General features: G+C 49.7%; 3 protein-coding genes across 7 annotated transcripts in view; 1 reads left to right on the top strand and 2 right to left on the bottom strand.

Annotated features, from left to right (window-relative positions):
* Positions 1-1,178, bottom strand: part of Tulp3 (TUB like protein 3) — a 35,117-nt gene extending 33,939 nt beyond the window's left edge. The window contains exon 1 of the mRNA XM_048444040.3: positions 1,003-1,178. Coding sequence (XP_048299997.3) covers positions 1,003-1,163 — 161 coding nt within the window. The 5' untranslated portion in view covers positions 1,164-1,178. The remainder of the gene's footprint in view (positions 1-1,002) is intronic.
* A 2,184-nt stretch (positions 1,179-3,362) lies between these two features.
* Rhno1 (RAD9-HUS1-RAD1 interacting nuclear orphan 1) lies at positions 3,363-9,836 on the bottom strand. Of its 3 annotated transcripts, none has more exons than XM_085687183.2 (3): positions 9,747-9,836; positions 5,296-5,544; positions 3,363-4,178 (listed from the first exon to the last, which is right to left on the bottom strand). In XM_085687183.2, the coding sequence occupies exons 2-3, from the start codon at positions 5,458-5,460 to the stop codon at positions 3,633-3,635; spliced, it is 711 nt and encodes a 236-aa protein (XP_085543309.1). In that variant the 5' UTR covers positions 5,461-5,544; positions 9,747-9,836; the 3' UTR covers positions 3,363-3,632. The 3 variants fall into 3 exon arrangements, with proteins under 3 accessions (XP_085543309.1, XP_048299995.1, XP_085543310.1); XM_048444038.3 differs by lacking the exon at positions 9,747-9,836 and adding an exon at positions 9,339-9,660; XM_085687184.2 differs by lacking the exon at positions 9,747-9,836 and adding an exon at positions 7,452-9,188.
* Positions 9,837-9,838: 2 nt separating this feature from the next.
* On the top strand, positions 9,839-21,005 carry Foxm1 (forkhead box M1). Of its 3 annotated transcripts, none has more exons than XM_048444035.3 (8): positions 9,839-10,024; positions 12,372-12,920; positions 13,842-13,987; positions 15,475-15,666; positions 17,162-17,290; positions 18,195-18,239; positions 18,759-18,828; positions 18,985-21,005. In XM_048444035.3, exons 2-8 carry the CDS (start codon positions 12,416-12,418, stop codon positions 20,184-20,186), a joined length of 2,289 nt encoding a protein of 762 aa, XP_048299992.3. In that variant the 5' UTR covers positions 9,839-10,024; positions 12,372-12,415; the 3' UTR covers positions 20,187-21,005. The 3 variants fall into 3 exon arrangements, with proteins under 3 accessions (XP_048299992.3, XP_048299991.3, XP_048299994.3); XM_048444034.3 differs by having other exon boundaries at positions 13,842-13,993; XM_048444037.3 differs by lacking the exon at positions 18,195-18,239 and having other exon boundaries at positions 13,842-13,993.
* Position 21,006: the final 1 nt, after the last annotated feature.

Below are 21,006 nucleotides of genomic sequence, written 5' to 3'. Positions count from 1 at the left end.
CACTGGGAGTCAGAGGTAGAGGATCCGAAGTTCAAAGTCATCCTCATTATCAAGTCTGAGGCGAGCTTAGTCCGCATGAGATCGACATGCGGGGGGGGGGGGGGGCGAGGGGGATTATACTCCAACGTCTTTGTAACTTTTTTAAAAAGATGGTTTCGAATCAGTTAATTACTAGTTTAAACATCAGACTAAACCCTTACACGCCCGGTCTTTATTTGCTGTGGTGATGGGATGGTAAACGAAGAATGTAGTTGAAATGTTTGGTTTCAATCCTCAGACAATGTCAAAGTTTTGAGCCAATGATTTCTCTCTCTCTCTCTCTCTCTCTCTCTCTCACACACACACACACACACACACACACACACACACACCATTAATTTTCGTTAGCCCAGCTGACGAGAAAGGAACAGTCTGAGACTGCAACCCATTTGATTTCCCAGGCTCACCCCGTGGACCGTGCAAAAAGTGGGGTCTCGGCAGAGAAACAGGGGGCACAAACAAGAGGTATGGAGCAGTCTAAATTAAGACGGAGCTTAACTAAGAGAACTATGGAACTCAAAGGAAGAAAGGAAAGCCGGCGCGGGGCGGGGGGTGGGAGCAGATAGAAAAAAAGAAAAGAGCAGTTTTGCATTTTCAGTCCTCGCACTCCGTTCCAGAATTCCGCAATGACTGCCAAAAGCAACGGCCTTGGAACCAATTAACCATCACCCGCGATCTTCCGCTTCGACTCCCAAGAGGGACCTCGTTCCACCTCAGTTTTGACTCTACTCCAGAGAGACACGGTAAAGGGCGAACGCACTGTGAGTGAGGAAATCGGAGACCCTGGGGGAGCAGGGCGAGCTGGTTCGGGGCAAAATCCAAGGAAGCGGCACGAGAGAGTGCTGGCGGCGCCGGATGCTCAGCGCCTGCCCAGATTGGAGACCCGATCCTGATCCCGGTCCTCGCCCGCCCAGCCGGGAGACCCCTCCCCGCCGCTCTGCCGCCCTGGCCCCCGCCCCTGACCTGTTCGCGCGAGGTCCCGGTGCGCAGCGCGCCGCCTCCATATCCGCCCGGCCGGTGGCATCAGAGTCCAGACCCCGAGTTGCGGCCACGGGGCTGGAGAGGATGGAGGAGGTCGGGCCCAGCCCCTGGCAACCACACCCCGCACTGTCGCCGACGCCCATTGGTCCAGTGCCCGTGGCTCCCTTCTCACTGGTTAATGGCGCCAGCCGCGATGCTGGAGGGTTTCCAGGGGGCGGGAGACACCGGGAGGCGAAGGCGCGTGCGCCGGAGCGGGGTGCACCCCCCCAACACACACACCACCCCCGCACCCAGGGCTGGGACCCAGCTGACCCTCGGGGTGTCTCCAGCTGCTCCATTCAGCGGCCGCCTCCCACAGAGCCACTCCCAGCACCGCGCTGCAGCGATGAGAACACCCAGAGTGGCTGCCAGGGTTGTGGTCCAGGGGTTTGTGAACTTCTGCCACCAGAAGCCTCGAAGTCGGACCGGCTCCGGGATGCCCTTCTACACCAGCCCTCATCTAAACGACTGAGGGACCCCTACGTGAGGACTGTCTTCGCATATCCTTATCCCTCTGCAGTGAATCATGCCTCCAGGCATCAGTTCCTGTCTGGTGCTGGTCCCTATAGGACTTTCTGGTCAGACCTACTACAAGTAGACTTAGTAAGGCCGAAGTTACCACACTGATATTGAATCCAAATTTTCACTTTAAAATTAAAAAAAAAAAAAAAGTATTTTATTTAGAGACAAGATCTCACTATAGACTGCCTCTGCCCCCTAGTGATGGAATTACAGGCATGCGTCACCAAGTCCCAGGCCATTATTTTATGTGTGCGGATGTTTTGCCTACATGTATGTCTGCATACCATATGCATCCCTGGTGGCCAAGGAGGTCAGAACCTGTGCCTTCTGGACATCTGAGACTCATAACCACTGAGCCACCTCTCCAGGCCCCGGAAATTAACTTTTGAAATCTAGGAAATACGGTACATAAATAGACCAGCAGGAGAACAGAACATTGCACTCACTTAGCCCCCTCCCTGGATTGCTTCATTTTTTCGCACTTCAAATTCTCACCCATGGGGGCTGGAGAGATGGCTCAGTGGTTAAGAGCACTTTACTACCCTTCCAGAGGTTCTGAGTTCAATTCCCAGCTACCATATGGTGGCTCACAACCATAGTGGGATCTGATGCCTCTGATTCTATACATGAAGACAGAGCACACATATACATGAATAAATAAATCCAAAAAACCCAAGGAGTAATATATAAAAAAAAATTCTCACCCATATAAAGGGTAGCATAAGGTCTGCTTGGCCTAGCAGCGGCTGGGTGTTAAATGAGAAGAGCTGAAAGAGACACTATATGGGGCTGGAGAGATGGCTCAGTGGTTAAGAGCGTCACCTGCTCTTCCAAAGGTCCTGAGTTCAATTCCCAGCAACCACATGGTGGCTCATAACCATCTGTAATGAGGTCTGGTGCCCTCTTCTGGCCTGCAGGCATACACACAGACATAATATTGTATACGTAATAAATAAATATTTAAAAAAAAAAAAGAGACACTATATGTATGGGCACTAGGTAGCTGAAAGAGACGCTATGTGTATGGGCAATAGGACCACTGAGGCACTTGTTAGTAGAGGTAATGTTCTACTTTATGTACACAAAGTTACTATAAGAATCCATTCCCCAGCCTGGCAGTGGTGGCACATGTCTTTAATTCCAGCATTTGGGAGGCAGGTGGATCTCTGTGAGGCCAGCCTGGTCTACAGAGTGAGTTCCAGGACAGCCAGGGCTACACAGAGAAACTGTCTCAAAACACAAAAACAGACAAAAACAACAACAAAAAGAATCCACTGCCTCACCATATGACTGTAATAATGGCTTTTTTTTGGTATTTTTTTCAAGACAAGGTTTCTCTGTAGCTTTGGTGCCTGTCCTAGAACTCACTCTGTAGACCAGGCTAGAATCGAACTCACAGAGTTCCACCTGTCTTTGCCTTCCAAGTGCTGGGATTAAATGCGTGCGCCACCACTGCCTGGCTGGCATATTTTTTCACTATAAACGCAATCTCAAAACACAAACCTCCCCATCTGTTTCCTATCTCCCTTGACCCCACTGCATTCATGAACAAGGGTTGTGGCCCTTTGGGCAGAAAAGTCAAAGCTGTAAAGACATTTAAATGCCAACCACTAAAAACTAGAGTTCTCTCTGATTTTCTCCATCATTGGATGCTGTCTTTGAGCCTCATGATCAGCAACAAAAAGTACAGAATGATTTGAGTTTGGGACAAAAGACTATCAGCACAGAACTTTTATAGACGGGCCACACCGCTGCATTACTGACAAAAGCGGGGTCCTCTAGACGCGTGGAGCAGCCATTTATTTACAAACATCATAAACAGTGCAAGATACTCTAGAGGTTCAAACAGTTACTATGAGAAAAATATCAACAGTTCATGACACTAAATCCAACTCTTCCTGATATGAGGTGGCTTAACCAGCAAATCTAGGAACCGAATTCCAGCTCCAGGCCTCCAGCTCAGTCCTCCCCTCTCTGGTGTTCCCTTTCAAGCGGAGGAGTGACGCTGCAGTGACGGTGATCAGCAGCTCTGAGACGACGCCTGTGACATGTCACATCTTCACAAGGAACTGGCTCTTGTCCAGCTTTCCTCTCTCCTTGAGGTAGGCAAACAGGTGCCTTCTGCGCCTCCACGTGACCTTTAACCCATACTTCTCCTCAGGGGTGTCCTTGACCAGAACAGGTCCAGGCTCTGGGCTGTTGGGAGTTCCAGGGCCCAGGATGCAGCCTGGAAGACAGTTTTCCTTCTGATCGGGGGAAGCGGGTTCTTCTCTCACAGACGACCCCGGGGTCTGGATATCAGGGGGTATGAACACATGAGGTAAGCTTTGAGGTGCCTGCACTGACAGCTCCCCACAGCTCTGGGGACTGAGCAGGGGCACTAAAGGCCTTCTGGGGGTGTCCTTTGCTGACTGGCAGGGCTCTTCTCTGTTCAAGGATATCACTGTCTCTGAACTGGAAGACCGTGGACTCTCAAAGGTTAGCCGTGGGAACTTGCAGGTAGATCTTCGTGTCAACTGTTTTGCCTGGTCTTGGGGGCGATGTTTCCGGTGTGCTGGAAACTGGCTTTCGGCTGTTGTATCAAACTGAGGTAAGACCTGTGCATAAAAAGACAAAAATGGCGGCAGGTCAACTACCAAAGAAACTCTATCCAATGAGCAGAATCGTGAGGATTCGCTATAGTAAAGGACCCCAGACCAACCAGCTATGTGAAGCACTAATAAGAAAACAGCTTTGGTTTCTCTGTCCCTCTGCCTTTCAGACTGATAATAAGAAAAAGAGGAGACAAGGCATTTCTCATCACCACGCGACACTGCTATGGCTATTTAACTGTCTGTCGTTAAACTTCACAAGAGCAGGGCTGGAAGGAGCCTTGGGGGTTGAACCCTCTCCCCACACTTAGCATGCGCAGTTCAGTTCTCAGCAGAACAAAGCCCTCAATAGGGTAGGGACCCACAGACTCGTCCCCAACATGCAGCTGGAGAGATGGCTCAGTGGTTAAGAGCACAGGCTGCTCTTCCAGAGGTCCTGAGTTCAATTCCCAGCAACCACATGGTGGTTCACAACCATCAGTAATGAGATTTGGCGCCCTCTTCTGGCGCGCGGGCATACATGGAGACAGAATAAAAATAGATAAATAAATCTTAAAAAAAGAAATAATAAGCTTTAAAAAAAGTCTCAGCAAACAGTGAATGGCAGCTACAAGAACTAGGAAGTGTGGCAGTGTTCAGAAAAGGATCTAGTACAGCATGTTTATCCAATCAATGCTTATGGATTCCCCTCCCCCCGTTTTAGACAATCTTACCATGTAGTCCAGGTTGGCCTTCTGCCTCAGCTTCCCAAATGCTAGGATTACAGGTGTGCCTCATAATATCATTTTTGTAGGATTTTCTCCCTAACGTTCAGTCCATTCAATCACTGAATACCTAGTACTTTCCATGTGAGTTACAGGAAATAATCTCATTTAGAAGCTTGCCATTTTCTAGGTCCTTCACCCAGCTACTGGGCAGTGAAACAGTCACTCAGAACTTTTTCAGAAGACCCTGGCAGGGAAGACTCCAGTTACATATAACATGTATTTTGATCCGAACTAAGAAAATTAGATAGGTCAGGTTACCACAACCAGAAAGAGTAACTGCTTCCCTGTCCCTGCTCCACAAGGATTAAGAGTCAGTATTCTGAAAAGCCTAACGCGGTAAAAGTCAAAGGACCTACCCAGGAAGTGATGGTGCCCTGATCAATGGGCTTGCTGGGCACCCGTACAGTGTGGGTAATGGGCCGCTGGAGAGACTCATGGTGTTTGGGGCCCTCCAGTGGCTGATGGTGGAATTGCAGCTGGGCTTTGCGTGACTGTCTTTGCTGTCTCTTTTTGGGAGGCATCAACAGGTAAAGGAAGAGCAATTTGTAACCACATGATGCAGGCTGCCTTCCTGGTCTGGGCTGGGGTCCAGTTGCAAACCATGCCTGTAGAGAAGAAACAAAAGCTGGGAGAAAATCTTGTGGGTGAGTCCCCTATCCTTCATGACATGTGCTGACCAATCTACCAAAAACTACCATTCAGTCCTCAGGTTGGGGGGAAAATGCAGCTTCCTATATAGCACCTCACAAAACACATTATCTCAACAACACTCATTCAGTAAACACCTGCTGAACTCACTTTATGAGTGCCATGCTGAGCACTAGGAATTAAAGATGGACAAGTACTTATCAGGTCACTGAGCTCTGAGTACCCCTGCAGCGAGAAAGAGGTCCCTGGTTTCGAGGAGCCGGGATTGCAGCGGAGAGGTAACAGCATTTGCCTAAAATGCATAAAGCCAAGTTTAACCCCCTGTACTGCAAAAAAGAAAAAGTGGAAAGGAACTGAGAATTTAACAGAAGGAAACAATTACACTTCAGTATAATGGTTTGCTTCAACTCATTTCAGAGAAGACTTTCTGGGTGGGAAGACACCTAACCTGAAATAAAGAGTTGGGAGAAGCAAAAAGCAGAAAGGTCACTGAAGTCTGAGGCGCACCACATGCAACGATGGTTAAAGCTGGGCGTGGCAGGACACACTTATTATCCCAACAGAGTTGGGATAGATGAAGTTCAAGTCTAGCCTGAGCTACACTCGAAAACCTTGTCTCAAAAGCCAAACCAGGCGTTGGTGGCCTTTAATCCCAGCACTCAGGAGGCAGAGGTAAGCGGATCTCTGTGAGTTTGAGGTCTTCCAGGATAGCCAGAGCTGTTAGGCAGAGAAACCCTGTCTTGAGAAAACAAAACAAAGTCAGGCAGTGGTGGCGCACGCCTTTAATCCCAGCGCTTGGGAAACAAAGACGGGTGGATCTCTATGAGTTCAAGGTCAGCCTGGTCTGCGAGAGTTGTTTCAGGACAGGCTCCAAAGCTACAGAGAAACTCTGTCTCAAAAAAAATCAAAAAACAAAAAAAGAAAAAACAAAAACAAAAGCAAAACCACATTGGGTATGGTGATGCAGCCAATAATCTCAGCACTTAGGGAGGCTGGAGGATCAGGAGTTTGGCTAGTTCTAGAACAGCCTAAGTTACGTGAAACCTTAAACAGCCCAAAAGCTGTCTTGAGAATTACACGGTCAGCAGTTAAAAGAATAGGCCTAAAAAACAAAGAGCTTGTATTTGATCCCCAGAACTCACACACACACACACACACACACACACACACACACACACACACACAAAAGGCCAAAAAATAAAACAAAACAAAAAACAAAAAACTCCAAAAGATGTCCTCTGACACCCACATGTATTCCTCCCCCGCATCACTCACACACAATGTCAGCCTCTGGGAGGCTGCGAATGTTTAGCTAGGTGTGGTAACAGATCTTAAATCCCAGCACTCAGGAAGCAGATTTCTGTGAGCTGGACTCTAGTCTACACAGCGAGTTCCATGGCAGTGGGGGCATACACGGTGAGCCGTGTTTTAAGGTCCTTTTTAAAGGATGAATGACAACAATAAGATTAGACATGGTGTCAGCACTGGGTCAGGAGAGCCAGGGAGGCCAAATGAGTGTGGAGTTGGGGTGAGTAGTCACTAGAGATTTTCAGACAGAAGCTTGTGATCACATCTAGGTTTTGTTTAAAAAAATCACCCAAGGGGTTGGAGAGATGGCTCAATAGTTAAGAGCAGTGGCTGTTATCCCGGAGGATACAGGTTCAATTCCCAGCACCTACATGGCAGCTCACAACTGTTTGAAACTCCAGTTCTAGGGTACCTGACACCCTCATACAGACATACATGTAGGCAAAACACCGATGCACATAAAACAAAATTTTAAAAAAATTGCCCACCCCGCCGCAGAGTCTCTGGAATATAAAGAGAAGCCAACCAGGTCACACAGTGAGCCCCATGCACTTACCACCCAGGTGGTTCCTCCTGACCATCTGTATCTTCCCGTTTCCCCTACCCTTGCAAGACTTTGAAGAAAATATAGTTTTTTTGGTTTTCATGTTGAACCTCATGCCTATACCCTTTGGCTATATACCGGCCCTCTTACAATTACTTTGAAGGTTTTTTCTGAGACAAGGTCTCAAGCAGCCTCGGCTGGCTTCACGTTCACTGTGTAGTCTCCGCCTCCCCAGGTGCTGGGGTTACAAGGCATGCGCAGCACGAGGTGCTCGGTCTGTTGCTGGCGTCAATACCCCCAGGAGAGCAAGGAAGGAAGGGCTATCCTGGCTCACAGTTCCTGCGTCCAGTCTTGTGTGTTGGGGGAGTCACGGCAGCAGGGACCTGAACGCAGCTGGGCACACACTTTAGCCGGCAGGAAGCAGATGAATGTGCTCAGCGGGTTTTCTCGATTTTAGTGAGTTCAGGTCCCCAGTTCACAAAATGGGAGCATACACATTCGGGTGGCGTTATGTCACCTTAATCTAATCTAGATGATCTCTTACAGATGTGCCCAAACCAAAATGTTAACTCAGGTTTTGACTCACTTCTGCTCAAGCTTTATTTTTATTTGAGGCAGTGCCTTACTACGTAGCCTTGGCGGGCCTCAATTTCAGAGATCCGGCTGACTCTGGGCATTGGGATTAAAAGCCCGCACCACTACAGGTCAGTTCATTTTTCAGATGGGGTCTCACTCTGCTGTCCAGACTGGCCTCTAACTCAAGACCCTTTCGTCTCACCCCCAGCATTACTGTTATGCACCACAGGCCTCGCGGCTAATGTGGGGGCCAGCCATGAAAGCTAAGTCTGGACACATCATCCAAAGGAAGTTCTTTACTTCCAACCATTATCACCGGGGACTCTGGCCATCGATAAATTTAAATGGAGTCTGGAGTCTCAATAGTTTACCCTGAGACGATGCCTGACAGGCCGAGATTACCTGACTCCCACCCAAGATTAGACCATTCAAAGGAAATTCCTGGCATTCCAAGCACTGTAGCTAGAAACACCTGCCAGCTCTTCGCTGGGACACCCCTAGACAAATGTCAGCCAATCAGGGGTCCTGAACCTCAGAGACTCCCTCACCCCCACCTTTACTACTATAAAAACCCAATTCTTTTTTTTCAAAGGTTTGTTTGTTTATTTATTTATTTATTATGTGTACAGTATTGTCTGTATATGTCTGCAGGCCAGAAGAAGGCATCAGATCTCATTACAGATGGTCGTGAGCCATCATGTGGTTCCTGTGAATTGAACTCTTAACCGAAGAGCAGTCTGTGCTCTTAACCTCTGAGCCATCTCTCCAGCCCCTAGAAACCCAATTCTAATTGAGCTCGGGGCTCTCCGGTTATTCCAATATGTTGGACAGGCGGAGAGACCGAGTTTGCAAACTTGATTAAAATAAAGGCTCTTTGCTTTTACAGATGGGACTTGGTCTCCTTTGTTGGCTTTTGTCAGGACCCACGGGTTTGGGCATAACACTTACAACTCTTGATTGGCTTCCTTTAATTAAAAGGACAAAACTCAACAAGGCTGAAGGCCTTCCAGTCTCAAAGCACACCGCACTCCTGCGCCTTAGTTCAAATATCCGTGACCTTCAGGCTTTGCACTCTCAGTCAAAGCAGACTTAGATTTCCCACCCTTCTGTGTAGTTAGGTACGGATCTTACACCGCGTCTCAGTTCATTAAATTAAAAAAAAAAAAAGAGTCTTCCCTGTCCTAAGCCATTATTTTCTCAATGAAATAAATATTCAAAGTGTCATACGAGGCTGCGAGGGGGTGACCTCAGCTACTCCGAAGGCGGAGACACGAGGATCGAGAATTCTACACATGGGGAGACCTTGTATCAGACAAAACCTACCGGCCTCTAACTTGTTCCTCCGCAGCTAGAATTCTACGGGTCTGTTTATCTCATTCCGTGCTCCCTCTCCACCAGACGGTGGAAGGGACACCCCGATCTGTCACCGTGTCTCCGGCTCCGTAAAGTCTGTCCGGTAAGTAAATGAACACCTGTCCCCCTCGAGGCTGGACGGGGCGGGGCCCCCGCAGGGCACGTCCCCGCAGTCGGGGGACACGCAGCACCGAGGGCTGGACCGGAGACCAGGGCTGGCCGAGTGGGTCGCCAACCGGCTGAGTGACGTGCGCTGCCCCGGAAGGAAGTCGACCACGGAGGCTCCCTGGGAGAGTCGGGGCGGAGCCGCCCGCTGGCCGCTGGCCGCGCGTCCCCGCGTCCCTCCCGCCGCCCCTCGAGCCCCGAGGGCCGCCTTACCCGCCCTCCCGGCCGCTGCCGCCGCTCCTCCGGACGCCGAGCGTTCGGAGCCGGAACCCGGAGACAAGCCGGTGCCGATTGGCGACGCTCCGTCACGTGATCGCAACGCTCCGCCGGCGCCAATTTCAAACAGCGGAACAACTGAAAGCGGCGCTGCGGGACCCACCCCCGGCCCGGGCTCCCCCCCACCCCGCCCCGGGCTCCCACCCCGGCCGTCCCTCCGGGACCCGCCGCCCGGGCCTACCTCGGCCCCGCGTGGAGCAACCGTGGCGTGTGAGGTGAGTGCGGTGCAGAAAGAAAGTCCCGGGCCGGGCCGAGCCAGGGGAGGGCTCGGAGCCGGGACTGCCGGGGCTGCGGGGCGCGAGGGGGTGATGGGGACCGCCGGGCAGGAGGTGTGAGCCCACCGGCCTCGGCCTTCCCGCCGCCTTCTCCGAGCACCCGGGGGTCCTGGGAACAGACCTGCCCTCTGAGTCTGCACAGGCGGTCAACCCTGCCTCCGCCTCCACGGTTGCAGGGCGGGATCCTTAGCTGAGTGTTGCAAGGTTCCCGGTTCGGTGTGGAGAATGGGGGTGACTCTGCAAGTCGCGTCCGGTTCGAAGGTTTTAGGGAGTATTAGGAAGAGAAAAGGTCAACGAGAAATACCGTGTGGTGTGGGGGTGTCTGCTACTTGATTGGGGTGGACTGAGATTTGAAGGTAGAGAAAAGGAAATATAAAGAAAAGGAAGCCACAGGATGGACGGGACCTAAGAATCCTAAGCAGCTGGCAAATGTCAAAAATGGGTAATCCTTTTTGGCAGGTGTTCTAAAAAAAAAAAGAAAAGAAAAGAAAAGAGCTGGTTTCCCTGTTTTTTGTCATTCAAAATAGAATGACAGGATTTAAATTAACGATAAGTTATTTTGTATATCTATAAAAATCTATAAAATGCTTCTTCTAAAGAAAAGACTACTCCCTTAGCATTTCAAAGGCGCTTTAGCATGGTCAGGCATGGTGGCAAATGTCTGTAATCTCAGCATTTACAAAAGTGGGGACCAAAGGCTCAGCAGTTCAAAGCCAGCCTGGACTACATAAGCTTGTCTCAAAAATAAAAGCCACCTTGAGCATGTTGATGGTAGCACATCTTAGTAGGCAGGAGATGTATAAACCGAGACTGCTAGTTTGTTTCACGGCTGGCAGCTTCTTTATTAACCGATGGCACTAAAGCATATGCATAGCATACAGAGGGGAATCCCACATGAGAGATGGGCGTTACAATCTTACTTGGAAGCAGAAAGTTAAGGTATATAAAGTAACATACTTACAAAATTCAAATGCCATAAATATTTGCAAGTACAGAGATGTCACTGCTTTGTTTTATTTTGTTTAATGCGAGAGGACTGGGGATTTTATTGTAGAGCACTTACCAAGCACCACAGAGCCCCGGGTTCAATCCCCAGCAACACAAAAACCTGGTTCATGACCATGCCTGTGATTCTAGCAGGTGTAGGCAGGAGAATCAGAAATGTAAGGTCAGCTGCATTGTTTGAGACCAACCCAGGCTAGAAGAGATTATGTTTCCTCCACGGGGGTGGGGGGGGGACACGGACAGACGATGAAGACACTGGGGGTATAGCTCTCAGGGGGGTAGTAGAGTCCTTACCTACTGTGTGTTCAATCACCAGCAGTGAAAATGTGAAATCGTTGACTGCACGCTTTGAATAGGGAAGTTTCCCCCCTTGGGAGATCCTGCAGGCTAGGAGGTGATTTCACAGGTGCCTCTGACTGTGTGCACCGAACCTCTGACCTGCAGATAGCACCAAGACTGTATCACAGAACGGGTGGCAGAATCAGAGTTTTGTCAGGACTCCTACTTGCCACTTGTCCATCCATTCTCTGATCTTTCACCTCTCTCTACAGTCATTGCAAGTGACCTTCTGAATTCTGGGGGACTGGCAGCTTTTCCACATTGTTATAGATATCATCTCACTTATTCTGTTAGCCAAACATTAAAAAAGATGTTTTCACGTGTTTACTGGGGGGTGGTGCCCAATGCTGGAATTGGTTCCCTCCTTTCACCCTTGTGGTCCCAGGGATTGAATTCAGGTGTCAGGCTTAGCAGCAGGCGATTTAACTCACTGAGCCATCTTGCCAACCCCAAACGATCTGGGTTTTGTGTGCTTTTTTGTAGTGCTGGGAATGAACCTAGGGCCTTGCAGAAGCTAAGCAAGCACTCTGTATTATATCCACGGCCTGGCCAATAGTAAGCTTCCAGGAGATCATTGACTCCAATTCAGTCCCATGTTCTCCACTTGAATTTGCTTGTTTACTGTAATTTTTAGCTTTCCTTGGTCAGTAGTAGGGCTTTATTTATTCATTCATTCATTTCATTTCATTTTATTTTATTTTTTGAGCCAATGTCTCATGTGGCCCATGCTGACCTTGAACTCACTATCTGGCTGTAGGTTCTGGGATTACAAGTGTACAACAAACCCAGGTTCTGTCCTTATTGTCTGAGGGCTCCACAGGGACACAGGCAGCATTCCCCTGGGCCTCTGAGCCTCTGCTTGTGACCAGTCATACAAAGGACCCCTTCCAGTTTGTCTCCACTCCGCCGATCTGTGACACCAAGCTTCTCCTTGCCCCTGCAGGGTCAGTGCTTGTGATTCTCAATGGAGAGTGAGAGCACAGCTTCATGATGAGAACCAGCCCCCGGCGGCCACTGATTCTCAAAAGACGGAGGCTGCCCCTTCCTGTTCAAAATGCCCCAGGTGAAACATCAGAGGAAGAGGCCAAGAGACCCCCTGCCCAGCAGGAGCCTACTCAAGCACAGGCCTCCCAGGAGGTGGCAGAGTCCAGTTCCTGTAAGTTTCCAGCTGGAATCAAGATTATCAACCACCCCACCATGCCCAACACACAAGTGGTGGCCATCCCCAACAATGCTGACATCCAAAGCATCATCACAGCACTAACTGCCAAAGGGAAAGAGAGCGGCAGCAGCGGACCCAACAAGTTCATCCTCATCAGCTCTGGGGGGACCTCATCTCACCCTCCTGGTCCCCAGCTGCAAGCCCAAACCAGCAATGATTCCAAGAGGACAGAAGCGATCACTGAGACGTTGGGACCAAAGCCAGCAGCTAAGGGTGTGCCTGTTCCCAAGCCACCTGGAGCCCTTCCAAGGCAAAGACAGGAAAGCTGTGGTATGTGGTTTGTAAGGCAAAGGAGTGTGAAGGCTGGCCTTTTCCTCCCTGCCTGAAGTCAGTCAAGCTGATGAATGTGGTAGATAGGAATCTAGGAGGGACCAAGGCAAAGACTTGTTTTTCTTTATTCTGAAACTTTGAGCAAACCGTCTGGGCACTGTTGAAAGGGTTACAGTAATGTAGCATTCCCATCTCTCTCTTTATATTGGAAAAGGATTTGCTGATTGACTGGTTGGTTGGCTGTTTTGATTTATTCTTTGTCCGGACCTGTGTCTTAGTCACTGTTCTATTGCTCTGAAGAGATACCATGCCCAAGGCAACTCTTATGAAAGGAAGCATTTAAGTGGGGGCTTGCTTACAGTTTCAGAGGTTTAGTCCATTGTCATCATGGTGGGGAGCGTGGCAGCATTTAGGCAGGCACTGAAGCAGTTCCTGAGAGCTACTTGCTGATCTGTGGGCTGAGAGAGGCAGAGGGAAGCTGGGCCTGACGCAGGCTTTTGAAACCTCAAAGCCCACCCACAGTGACACACTTCCTTCAACAAGGCCACATCTCCTAATCCTTTGAGATAGTGCTACTTGGTGATTAAGCGTTCAAATATATGAGCATATAGCGACCATTCTTATTCAGACCACCATAATCCGGTAAGGAAGTAAATCTCCATGTTAAAGGAATAAATTGGAGCCTAGGGAAGAAAAGTGACTTTCTCGTGTAGCTATCCAAAAATTGCCTTGACAGATGTCTAAGGTTCCTCAAATCCATCATGGGGCAGAGTAACTTGAAGGCACAATTATTTGTGATTTAGCATGTATTCCCCTTCCCTAAAAGTTGAGTCGGAGGGTTATCTCCAGCCATCAATTTTGATGGAGCTGCAGGGCATCTGAAGAGGCTGCTAATGGAGTCTTGGGTTTTTTTCCTTATAGCTGGTGGCGAAGCAGCAGGCTGCACGCTGGACAACAGCTTAACCAATATCCAGTGGCTTGGGAAGATGAGTTCTGACGGGCTGGGCCCCTGCAGCATTAAGCAGGAGATGGAGGAGAAGGAGAATTGTCACCTGGAGCAGAATCAGGTTAAGGTGAACTGTTCCGTCACTCACTCATTTAGGGAAGTCAGAGAACTGCTTAGTGCAGGGGATTTCTAGGAAGGGAAATGGATCAAGGAGCTACTGGAACAGAACATCCAAGTTCTCTTACCGACACCACTGAGTGCTTTTCTGTGTCATTTTTCTTTAAAATTTTTTTTTTTTGGCTGGGCAGTATTGACACATGCCTTTAATCCTAGCACTCGGGAGGCAGAGGCAGGTGGGCCTCTGTGAGTTCGAGGCCAGCCTGGTCTACAGAGTGAGTTCCAGGAGAGGCACCAATTACACAGAGAAACTCTGTCTCAAAAAACAAACAACATAAAAACCCATACAGTTGTGTATGTGTAAAGTTATATCTCAAAATTTTAAACTGAATGATCAGATCTTTGTGTAAAACCTGCAGAGGTGTCCTTTGAAAGCATTTGTCCCACACTTGACTGTGGCCGCTCTACAAACACTGAAACAGGATGGGTTTACAGATCATCAGGACTACAAATGGAATTGAGACCTAAGACTTTCGACCTGCAGGTCTGAAAATGGGCATGGATTCATACAAACCATTGTGCAGACCCCAACTAGAGAATTAGCGGGCAGTGGTGGCAAACGCCTTTAATCCCAGCACTCAGGAAGCAGAGGCAGGAGGATCTCTTTGAGTTCGAGGCCAGCCTGGTCTACAGAGCGAGTTCCAGGACAGACTCCAAAGCTACACAAAGAAACCCTGTCTTGAAAAACCAAAAGAAAAGGTTATGCGGTTGAGGATGACCTTGAGTTCTAGATCACCCTGCCCTGCTGCTGACTTTGCAGATGCATGTATTATCAGTCCATTGATGTGGTGCTGGAGATCCAGCCCAGGCCTTCCTGATTGTTGAGCAAATATTGTACCAACTGAGTTATGTGTGTTCCCAGCCTCTAGGCTTCTTCTCAGGCAGTTTATCTTCAGGCAGAGGATGGAAGTGAATCAGTTCCTAATTGCTGGGGGCCTAGACTAACAATGCCTGATCACTGACCGCAAACTTTAATTCCATTATGAAATGATGGTCTCAAATAAGCTTATTTTCCTGGTCAGAGATGGCACAGGTCTTCAGTCCCGGCACTTGGGAGGCAGAAGAAGGCAGATCTTTGTGAGTTCAAGGCCAGCCCAGTCTACAGAGTGAGTTCCAGAACTCTGTAGCTCTGCAAATCTATTTCAGAGCGAGGGAAAAATTTGGTTTTAGTAAAGACTAAAACAGTGGTTCTTTGGGGTCAGATATCAGATATTTACATTATGATTCATAACAGTAGCAAAATTATTGTTAGAAAGTAGCAACAAAATAATCTTATGGCTGGGGGTCAGCACAGCATGAGGAGCTGTATTAAAGGGCACAGCATCAGGAAGGTAGAGAAGCGCTGCTCAGCGGACTCGGGGTGGGGGTGGTTTCCGTGAACTCCTCTGTGTCATTCTCCGTTCCCTCTCCCTTTGACTTCTCGCACCACAGGTTGAGGAGCCCTCAGGAGCAGCCACGTCTTGGCAGGACTCTGTGTCTGAGAGGCCACCCTACTCTTACATGGCCATGATACAATTTGCCATCAACAGCACTGAGAGAAAGCGTATGACCTTGAAAGATATCTACACTTGGATTGAGGACCACTTCCCCTATTTTAAGCACATCGCCAAGCCAGGCTGGAAGGTACTATGCTCATTCTGGTATAACTCTTTCTCACTCTGCTTCAGATTGTGTCTTAATGAAAAATAATAATTAAAAAAAAATTGTGAGATGAACCTCATGGCCCCAAAATTAACTTCCTGGAACATCTAGTGGGCTGGGCCTTTTCTTTTTCTTCCTTGTTTTGAGACAGTCTCACTATGTGCTCTAGGCTGGCCTCAAACTTACAATCTTCCTGTTTCAACCTTGGGGGCAGATGGGGTTGCAAATGTGTGCCCACCATACCCACCTGGGCAGGTTTGTCTTGTTTTTCATCTCATGCATTGGGACTCCAAGACAGATGCCTGGGAATCTGTGTCAGAATCAGAGAGTGCATATGAATATATATACATATATGTATTTGTGTTTACTTATTTGCTTGTTGCAGAGTGGTCTGTGTGTGGTGGGCATGTGAAGGTCAGAGGACAGTTTGTTAGAGTCGCCTCTCAGTGTGAATTCTGGGATTGAGCTCAGGCTTGGCAGCAGGTACCTTTACCCATCTTTCAGTCCCTTGCGTTACATCAAAAAGCTTGGGTAGAATGGGATTTGCCAGACTGGAGGTGTAGCTTAGTGGCAGAGTACTTACCTGCCACGCACAAGAGCCTGGATTTGAAGTGGGATTTGCCAGGAAGAATGACATCCGACTCCTACTTGACCCAGCATGTGACCTCATGTCCTCTCTGCAGCCTGCCCTGCGTGGCTTGCCTGCAGTGCTGACACCTGGGCTGTCTGACACCTGGCCACAGGTAGCAGTGCTTCAGTTGTATCTGATCCTCACATTGGCATGTTCCTAAATCTCTAAAATCAAAATTTCCAGTCTCTGAGATAGGCTTTTGCTGGGTAACCCAGCCTAGCTGGACTCTGCATCTTCCTGCCTTGTCTTCCTAAGTACTGGGAATATGGGTGTTCACCACGTGTCCAGGCATGGAGATAGTTTTTCCTGCTGCTGCTCCTGTACCTTCAGTATTTCTCTGGATCGTGCGGTAGGCAGCACTCTTCTCACCTCTCCTGATGCCAAAGGGCGTGGTACACTTATGGAAAACCCAGAGTGCCCGGCTTTGCCTGTCTTTATTTTTCCACTCAGATGATAGGCAGAAGTTGCAGGTGTAAAGTTCCTTTTCAGGGTTCCTTTCACCTCTGTCCTGCACTGGGGTAGAGCGCAGGAACAGAGAGCGAAGCTTCCAGCCCCAGACTTTAAGAGCCTGGAGATAAGCTAGATCTGTTTTTTGTTGTTATGGTTTATTGTTTTTGTAACCATCTGAAGGGGTGTCACCAATCTTTATCTCCTGGGGTGTATGGCTGAGGTTAGCTCTGCAGTGTGGTACCTCAGGAAGGGAGGTGCCAACAGGTCAGATTGCAAGGACCCTGCGCATAGTCTGTGCTGATGATAGCGGGAGACTCCCCTACCTTTCCCAGTTCACTCGAAGGGTGATGTTTCCCAAGCTCACGGAGCTGCTAACTGCTCACCTTTCCCTTTCAGAACTCCATTCGTCACAACCTTTCTCTCCATGACATGTTTGTGCGGGAGACGTCTGCCAATGGCAAGGTCTCTTTCTGGACCATTCACCCAAGTGCCAATCGCTACTTGACATTGGACCAAGTGTTTAAGGTGATTGTCCCCGTTTGAGCTAGAGAGCCAGAGTCGTTGGTTATAGAGCCTCTGGAAAGGAGCAGTGTTCCTCCTGATGTTCTCTGATTGAGAGAGAGCTAGAACCAATCAGTCAGTTAATGGCTTGCATAGTGCCCTGACCTCAGGCGACAGATACCAAATAACACCCCTTTGCGTTAGACCAGAACTCAAAGAGAACTGTTCTGGTCCAAAATCGAGAAATCTTTCCCTAATTTCCCCTGTAAGTAGACCGTTGTTACTACAGCTTCCAGGTCTCTAACTTGGGTTCTGATGAATGAATCTGGAATGGGCCTAGTAATGGCGTGGCATGAGGGGAAGCATCTTTGTGTCAGTGCACATGCCATGTGCCAGAGGAAGACATTGGGTATCCTGTTCTATCACTCTTCATTTCCTTGGGCTGAGGTCTCTCATTGAAACTGGAGGTACATTGATTGTCGGCAAACCCCACGAGTCTGCCTGTCTCCACCCCACCTTTCATAGTACTGGGGCATAAGCACTTGCATGGCCATCCCTGACTTTGTTTTTCAATGCAGGGCTGGGATCTGAACTCAGATCCTTATGCTTATACAGCAATCTGTCTTACCCACTGAGCCATCTCTCCAGCCCAATAGTTTGTATTTTCAGTCTTCCTCCAAAGAAACCTTTCTTTAAGTCTAGAGACCAGAAATGGAACCACAAGAACATGTTTTCAGGAAAAAAAAGTTGTTTTGGGAACTTCTGAGTGCCCATAGGATGCTGTTGCTGTGCTGTTCTTCTGGAAGGGACCATTATCCATGGTGCCCCTTGGTACCCATCAAATAGGTTTCTTCCTAGTCTGGGTAGATTGACCACATTAGTGGTAACTTCATCTCATTTCTCTCCCTCGATGCCTGGCCGCCACCAGCCACTGGAACCAGGGTCTCCACAATCGCCTGAGAACTTGGAATCAGTAAGATTCTTTTCCTCTGGCTCCGGGCTTGGCCTTATTTCCCTTCACTGCTCAGCATGGCTTTAGTGGGCAGAGAAGCTGTGATGTGGGGAGGGGACTGTGTTTGGCCCCGTGACTGCTAACCCTAAACACAGCATCACAAAGGTGTGCTGAGCAGAGCAACCTGGGCACTACAGGACCTGCCACTGCAAGAACAAGTGCATGGCATGGGCCTTGCAGGCAGCAGCAGCAGCCTGTTCTCTCAGCCTGCCTTTCCTTTGTCTCTCTGGTAGCTGTTGCATTCCCTGGGGGTGGTGAGGATCATGGGTGTCGCATTGTCCTGTTCTCTCCTCATATGTCTGTTTCTGTCCATTTTCCCCCCAGCATGGCTTGACAGACTGTACTTACCTGCATCCATCGTTCAAACTAGCCTTTTCTAGTTGGGTTGTTGGTTAGGCCAATTGCATCAGCTCAAGTTGTCGGGGTTCTGCTCTCTCCCCTCACCTTACTAGCCCTGGTTTCTTTCTTTCCCAAAAACAGCAACAGAAACGACCCAATCCTGAGCTCCGTAGAAATGTGACCATCAAAACTGAACTTCCGCTGGGCGCACGTGAGTATAGGCGTGGGCCTCAGACCTGCCCGATCTGGTTCTGGGCCTAGCTTCAGGTTCTGTCTCCAACTTTCAGGATCTGAGCACACAGTTAAGCAGGGCTCCTGGAGTGGACCCATAGCTTTGCTACCTCTGATCTCTCCTGCTTCCTCCTAGGGCGGAAGATGAAGCCTCTGCTCCCACGGGTCAGCTCATACCTGGTGCCCATCCAGTTCCCAGTGAACCAGTCTCTGGTGTTACAGCCCTCGGTAAAGATGCCATTGCCTCTGGCAGCTTCACTTAGGAGCTCAGAGCTCGCTCGTCATAGCAAGCGAGTCCGAATTGCACCCAAGGTACTGCTAGCCAATGAAGGGATAGCCCCACTTCCTGCTGCCGGACCAGTGAAGGAGGAGAAGCCCCTGCTTGAAGAAGGGCTACTGTCTTTGCTTCCTATTCAATCCATTAAGGAGGAAGAAATCCAGCCTGGGGAGGACTTGGCACACTTAGAGAGGCCTATCAAAGTGGAGAGCCCTCCCTTGGAAGAGTGGCCGTCTCCGTGTGCATCACTGAAAGAGGAACTGTCCAATTCCTGGGAAGATTCTTCCTGCTCTCCTACCCCAAAGCCCAAGAAGTCCTATTGTGGGCTCCGGTCCCCAGCCCGGTGTGTCTCAGAAATGCTGGTGACCAAGCGAAGAGAGAAGAGGGAGGTGAGCCGCTCTCGGAGGAAACAGCATCTCCGGCCACCCTGTCTGGATGAGCCTGAACTACTCTTCTCAGAGGACCCCAGCACATTACAGCCGGCCATGGAGCCCCTACTCCTGGCAGAGTCGTCAGAGCCTGCCTCCCAGTTCGACTGCCCTCAGGAGGAGGGGGTGCCTTTCAAGACCCCCGTCAAGGAGACATTGCCCATCTCCTCCACTCCTAGCAAGTCTGTGCTCTCCAGAACCCCTGAGTCCTGGAGGCTTACACCCCCAGCCAAAGTTGGGGGGTTAGATTTCAGCCCAGTACGAACCCCCCAAGGCACCTTTGGCCCCTTGCCTGACTCCCTGGGGCTGATGGAGCTGAATACCACACCTCTGAAAAGTGTTCCCCTTTTTGACTCACCCCGGGAGCTCCTCAACTCAGAACCCTTTGACCTTGCCTCTGACCCCTTCAGCAGCTCTCCACCTCCACATCTCGAGGTCCCCAAGCCAGGCTCCCCCGAGCCACAAGTCCCCAGCCTTTCAGCCAACCGTTCTCTCACAGAAGGCCTGGTCTTGGACACAATGAATGACAGCCTCAGCAAGATCCTTCTAGACATTAGCTTCCCTGGCCTGGAAGAGGACCCTCTGGGCCCTGACAACATCAACTGGTCTCAGTTCATCCCAGAGCTGCGATAGAGCCAAGGCCTTGTCCTTGCCACTCAAACTCCCCACTGTCCTGGCACTTGTGTGACTGGGTAGTACAAGGCTCAGTGTACCCCAAGGCCCCTGAGGGAAGCTGCCACGCAAGGGCTGAGCTGTGCCCTTTACCTAATTATGCCAAGAGATAGTCACATCGAAGCCACTGCTGGGACCTGTGCATGCAGTAGGGTCTCCGGAGAGTCTGAGTCCTCCACTCTCTCTGCTGGTACCCGAAGGGTGGGTGTGACAAAAGCAGTGATGATCAGGAAGTGCCCCATTGTCACCTGCTGCTCCTGGCAGGATAACCCTTGTAAATGGTGTAAGTCCCCCAAATTGTCCTCTAATTATAACTGTAAGCTTATATCCTTAGATCATTATCTAGAGACTGCCAGGAGTGGGTGGGGTGACAAGGGCTGCACTGGGGGAAGGACCTGCAGTGCAGTTTCTTCCAGACGTGTGGGTTCTCTAGGCATCTAGACATACAGGTTGGCTTGCCAGGATCCTGCTTACCGCTCTTTCTGACACCCCCATGTTCCCAAACCAGTGGTCCTGGTAGAAAAGCCTGTTGGGTTTGGGTGTGGGGGATGGGTGCTCCCATGAGTCCTGTTAGGTGGTTTTCTGAGAGTGTTCCTGATCATGCTGGAGAGCTCAGACAGAGGCCTGGGAAGGAGGAAGTGACCGCTGACCTCGCTGACCCGCCTGACTTCCTTAGCTTGCACCTGAGCTTTGCAAAGGGCCACCCTAGGCTGCAGGACACAGCGAGCACAAGAACACTACTGTAACTACCTACTGAATAAAACCCTGGGTGGCACTGCTG

This window comes from Myodes glareolus, chromosome 3 (genome assembly GCF_982192425.1).
Source record: "Myodes glareolus chromosome 3, mMyoGla1.1, whole genome shotgun sequence".
Taxonomy (NCBI): Eukaryota; Metazoa; Chordata; class Mammalia; order Rodentia; family Cricetidae; genus Myodes; species Myodes glareolus.
The sequence above is the reverse complement of the archived record's forward strand: the minus strand, read 5'-3'. Positions and strand labels throughout refer to the sequence as shown.

Excerpts from the sequence above, each read along its gene's own strand:
- Rhno1 (XM_085687183.2), bottom strand. The coding sequence starts at position 5,460 with ATGCCTCCCAAAAAGAGACAGCAAAGACAGTCACGCAAAGCCCAGCTG. Across the intron at positions 4,179-5,295 it reads AGGGCACCATCACTTCCTGG|GTCTTACCTCAGTTTGATAC; the intron begins GTAGGTCCTTTG and ends TTTTATGCACAG.
- Foxm1 (XM_048444034.3), top strand. The coding sequence starts at position 12,416 with ATGATGAGAACCAGCCCCCGGCGGCCACTGATTCTCAAAAGACGGAGG. Across the intron at positions 17,291-18,194 it reads CATTGGACCAAGTGTTTAAG|CCACTGGAACCAGGGTCTCC; the intron begins GTGATTGTCCCC and ends GGCCGCCACCAG. Across the intron at positions 18,240-18,758 it reads CGCCTGAGAACTTGGAATCA|CAACAGAAACGACCCAATCC; the intron begins GTAAGATTCTTT and ends TCCCAAAAACAG.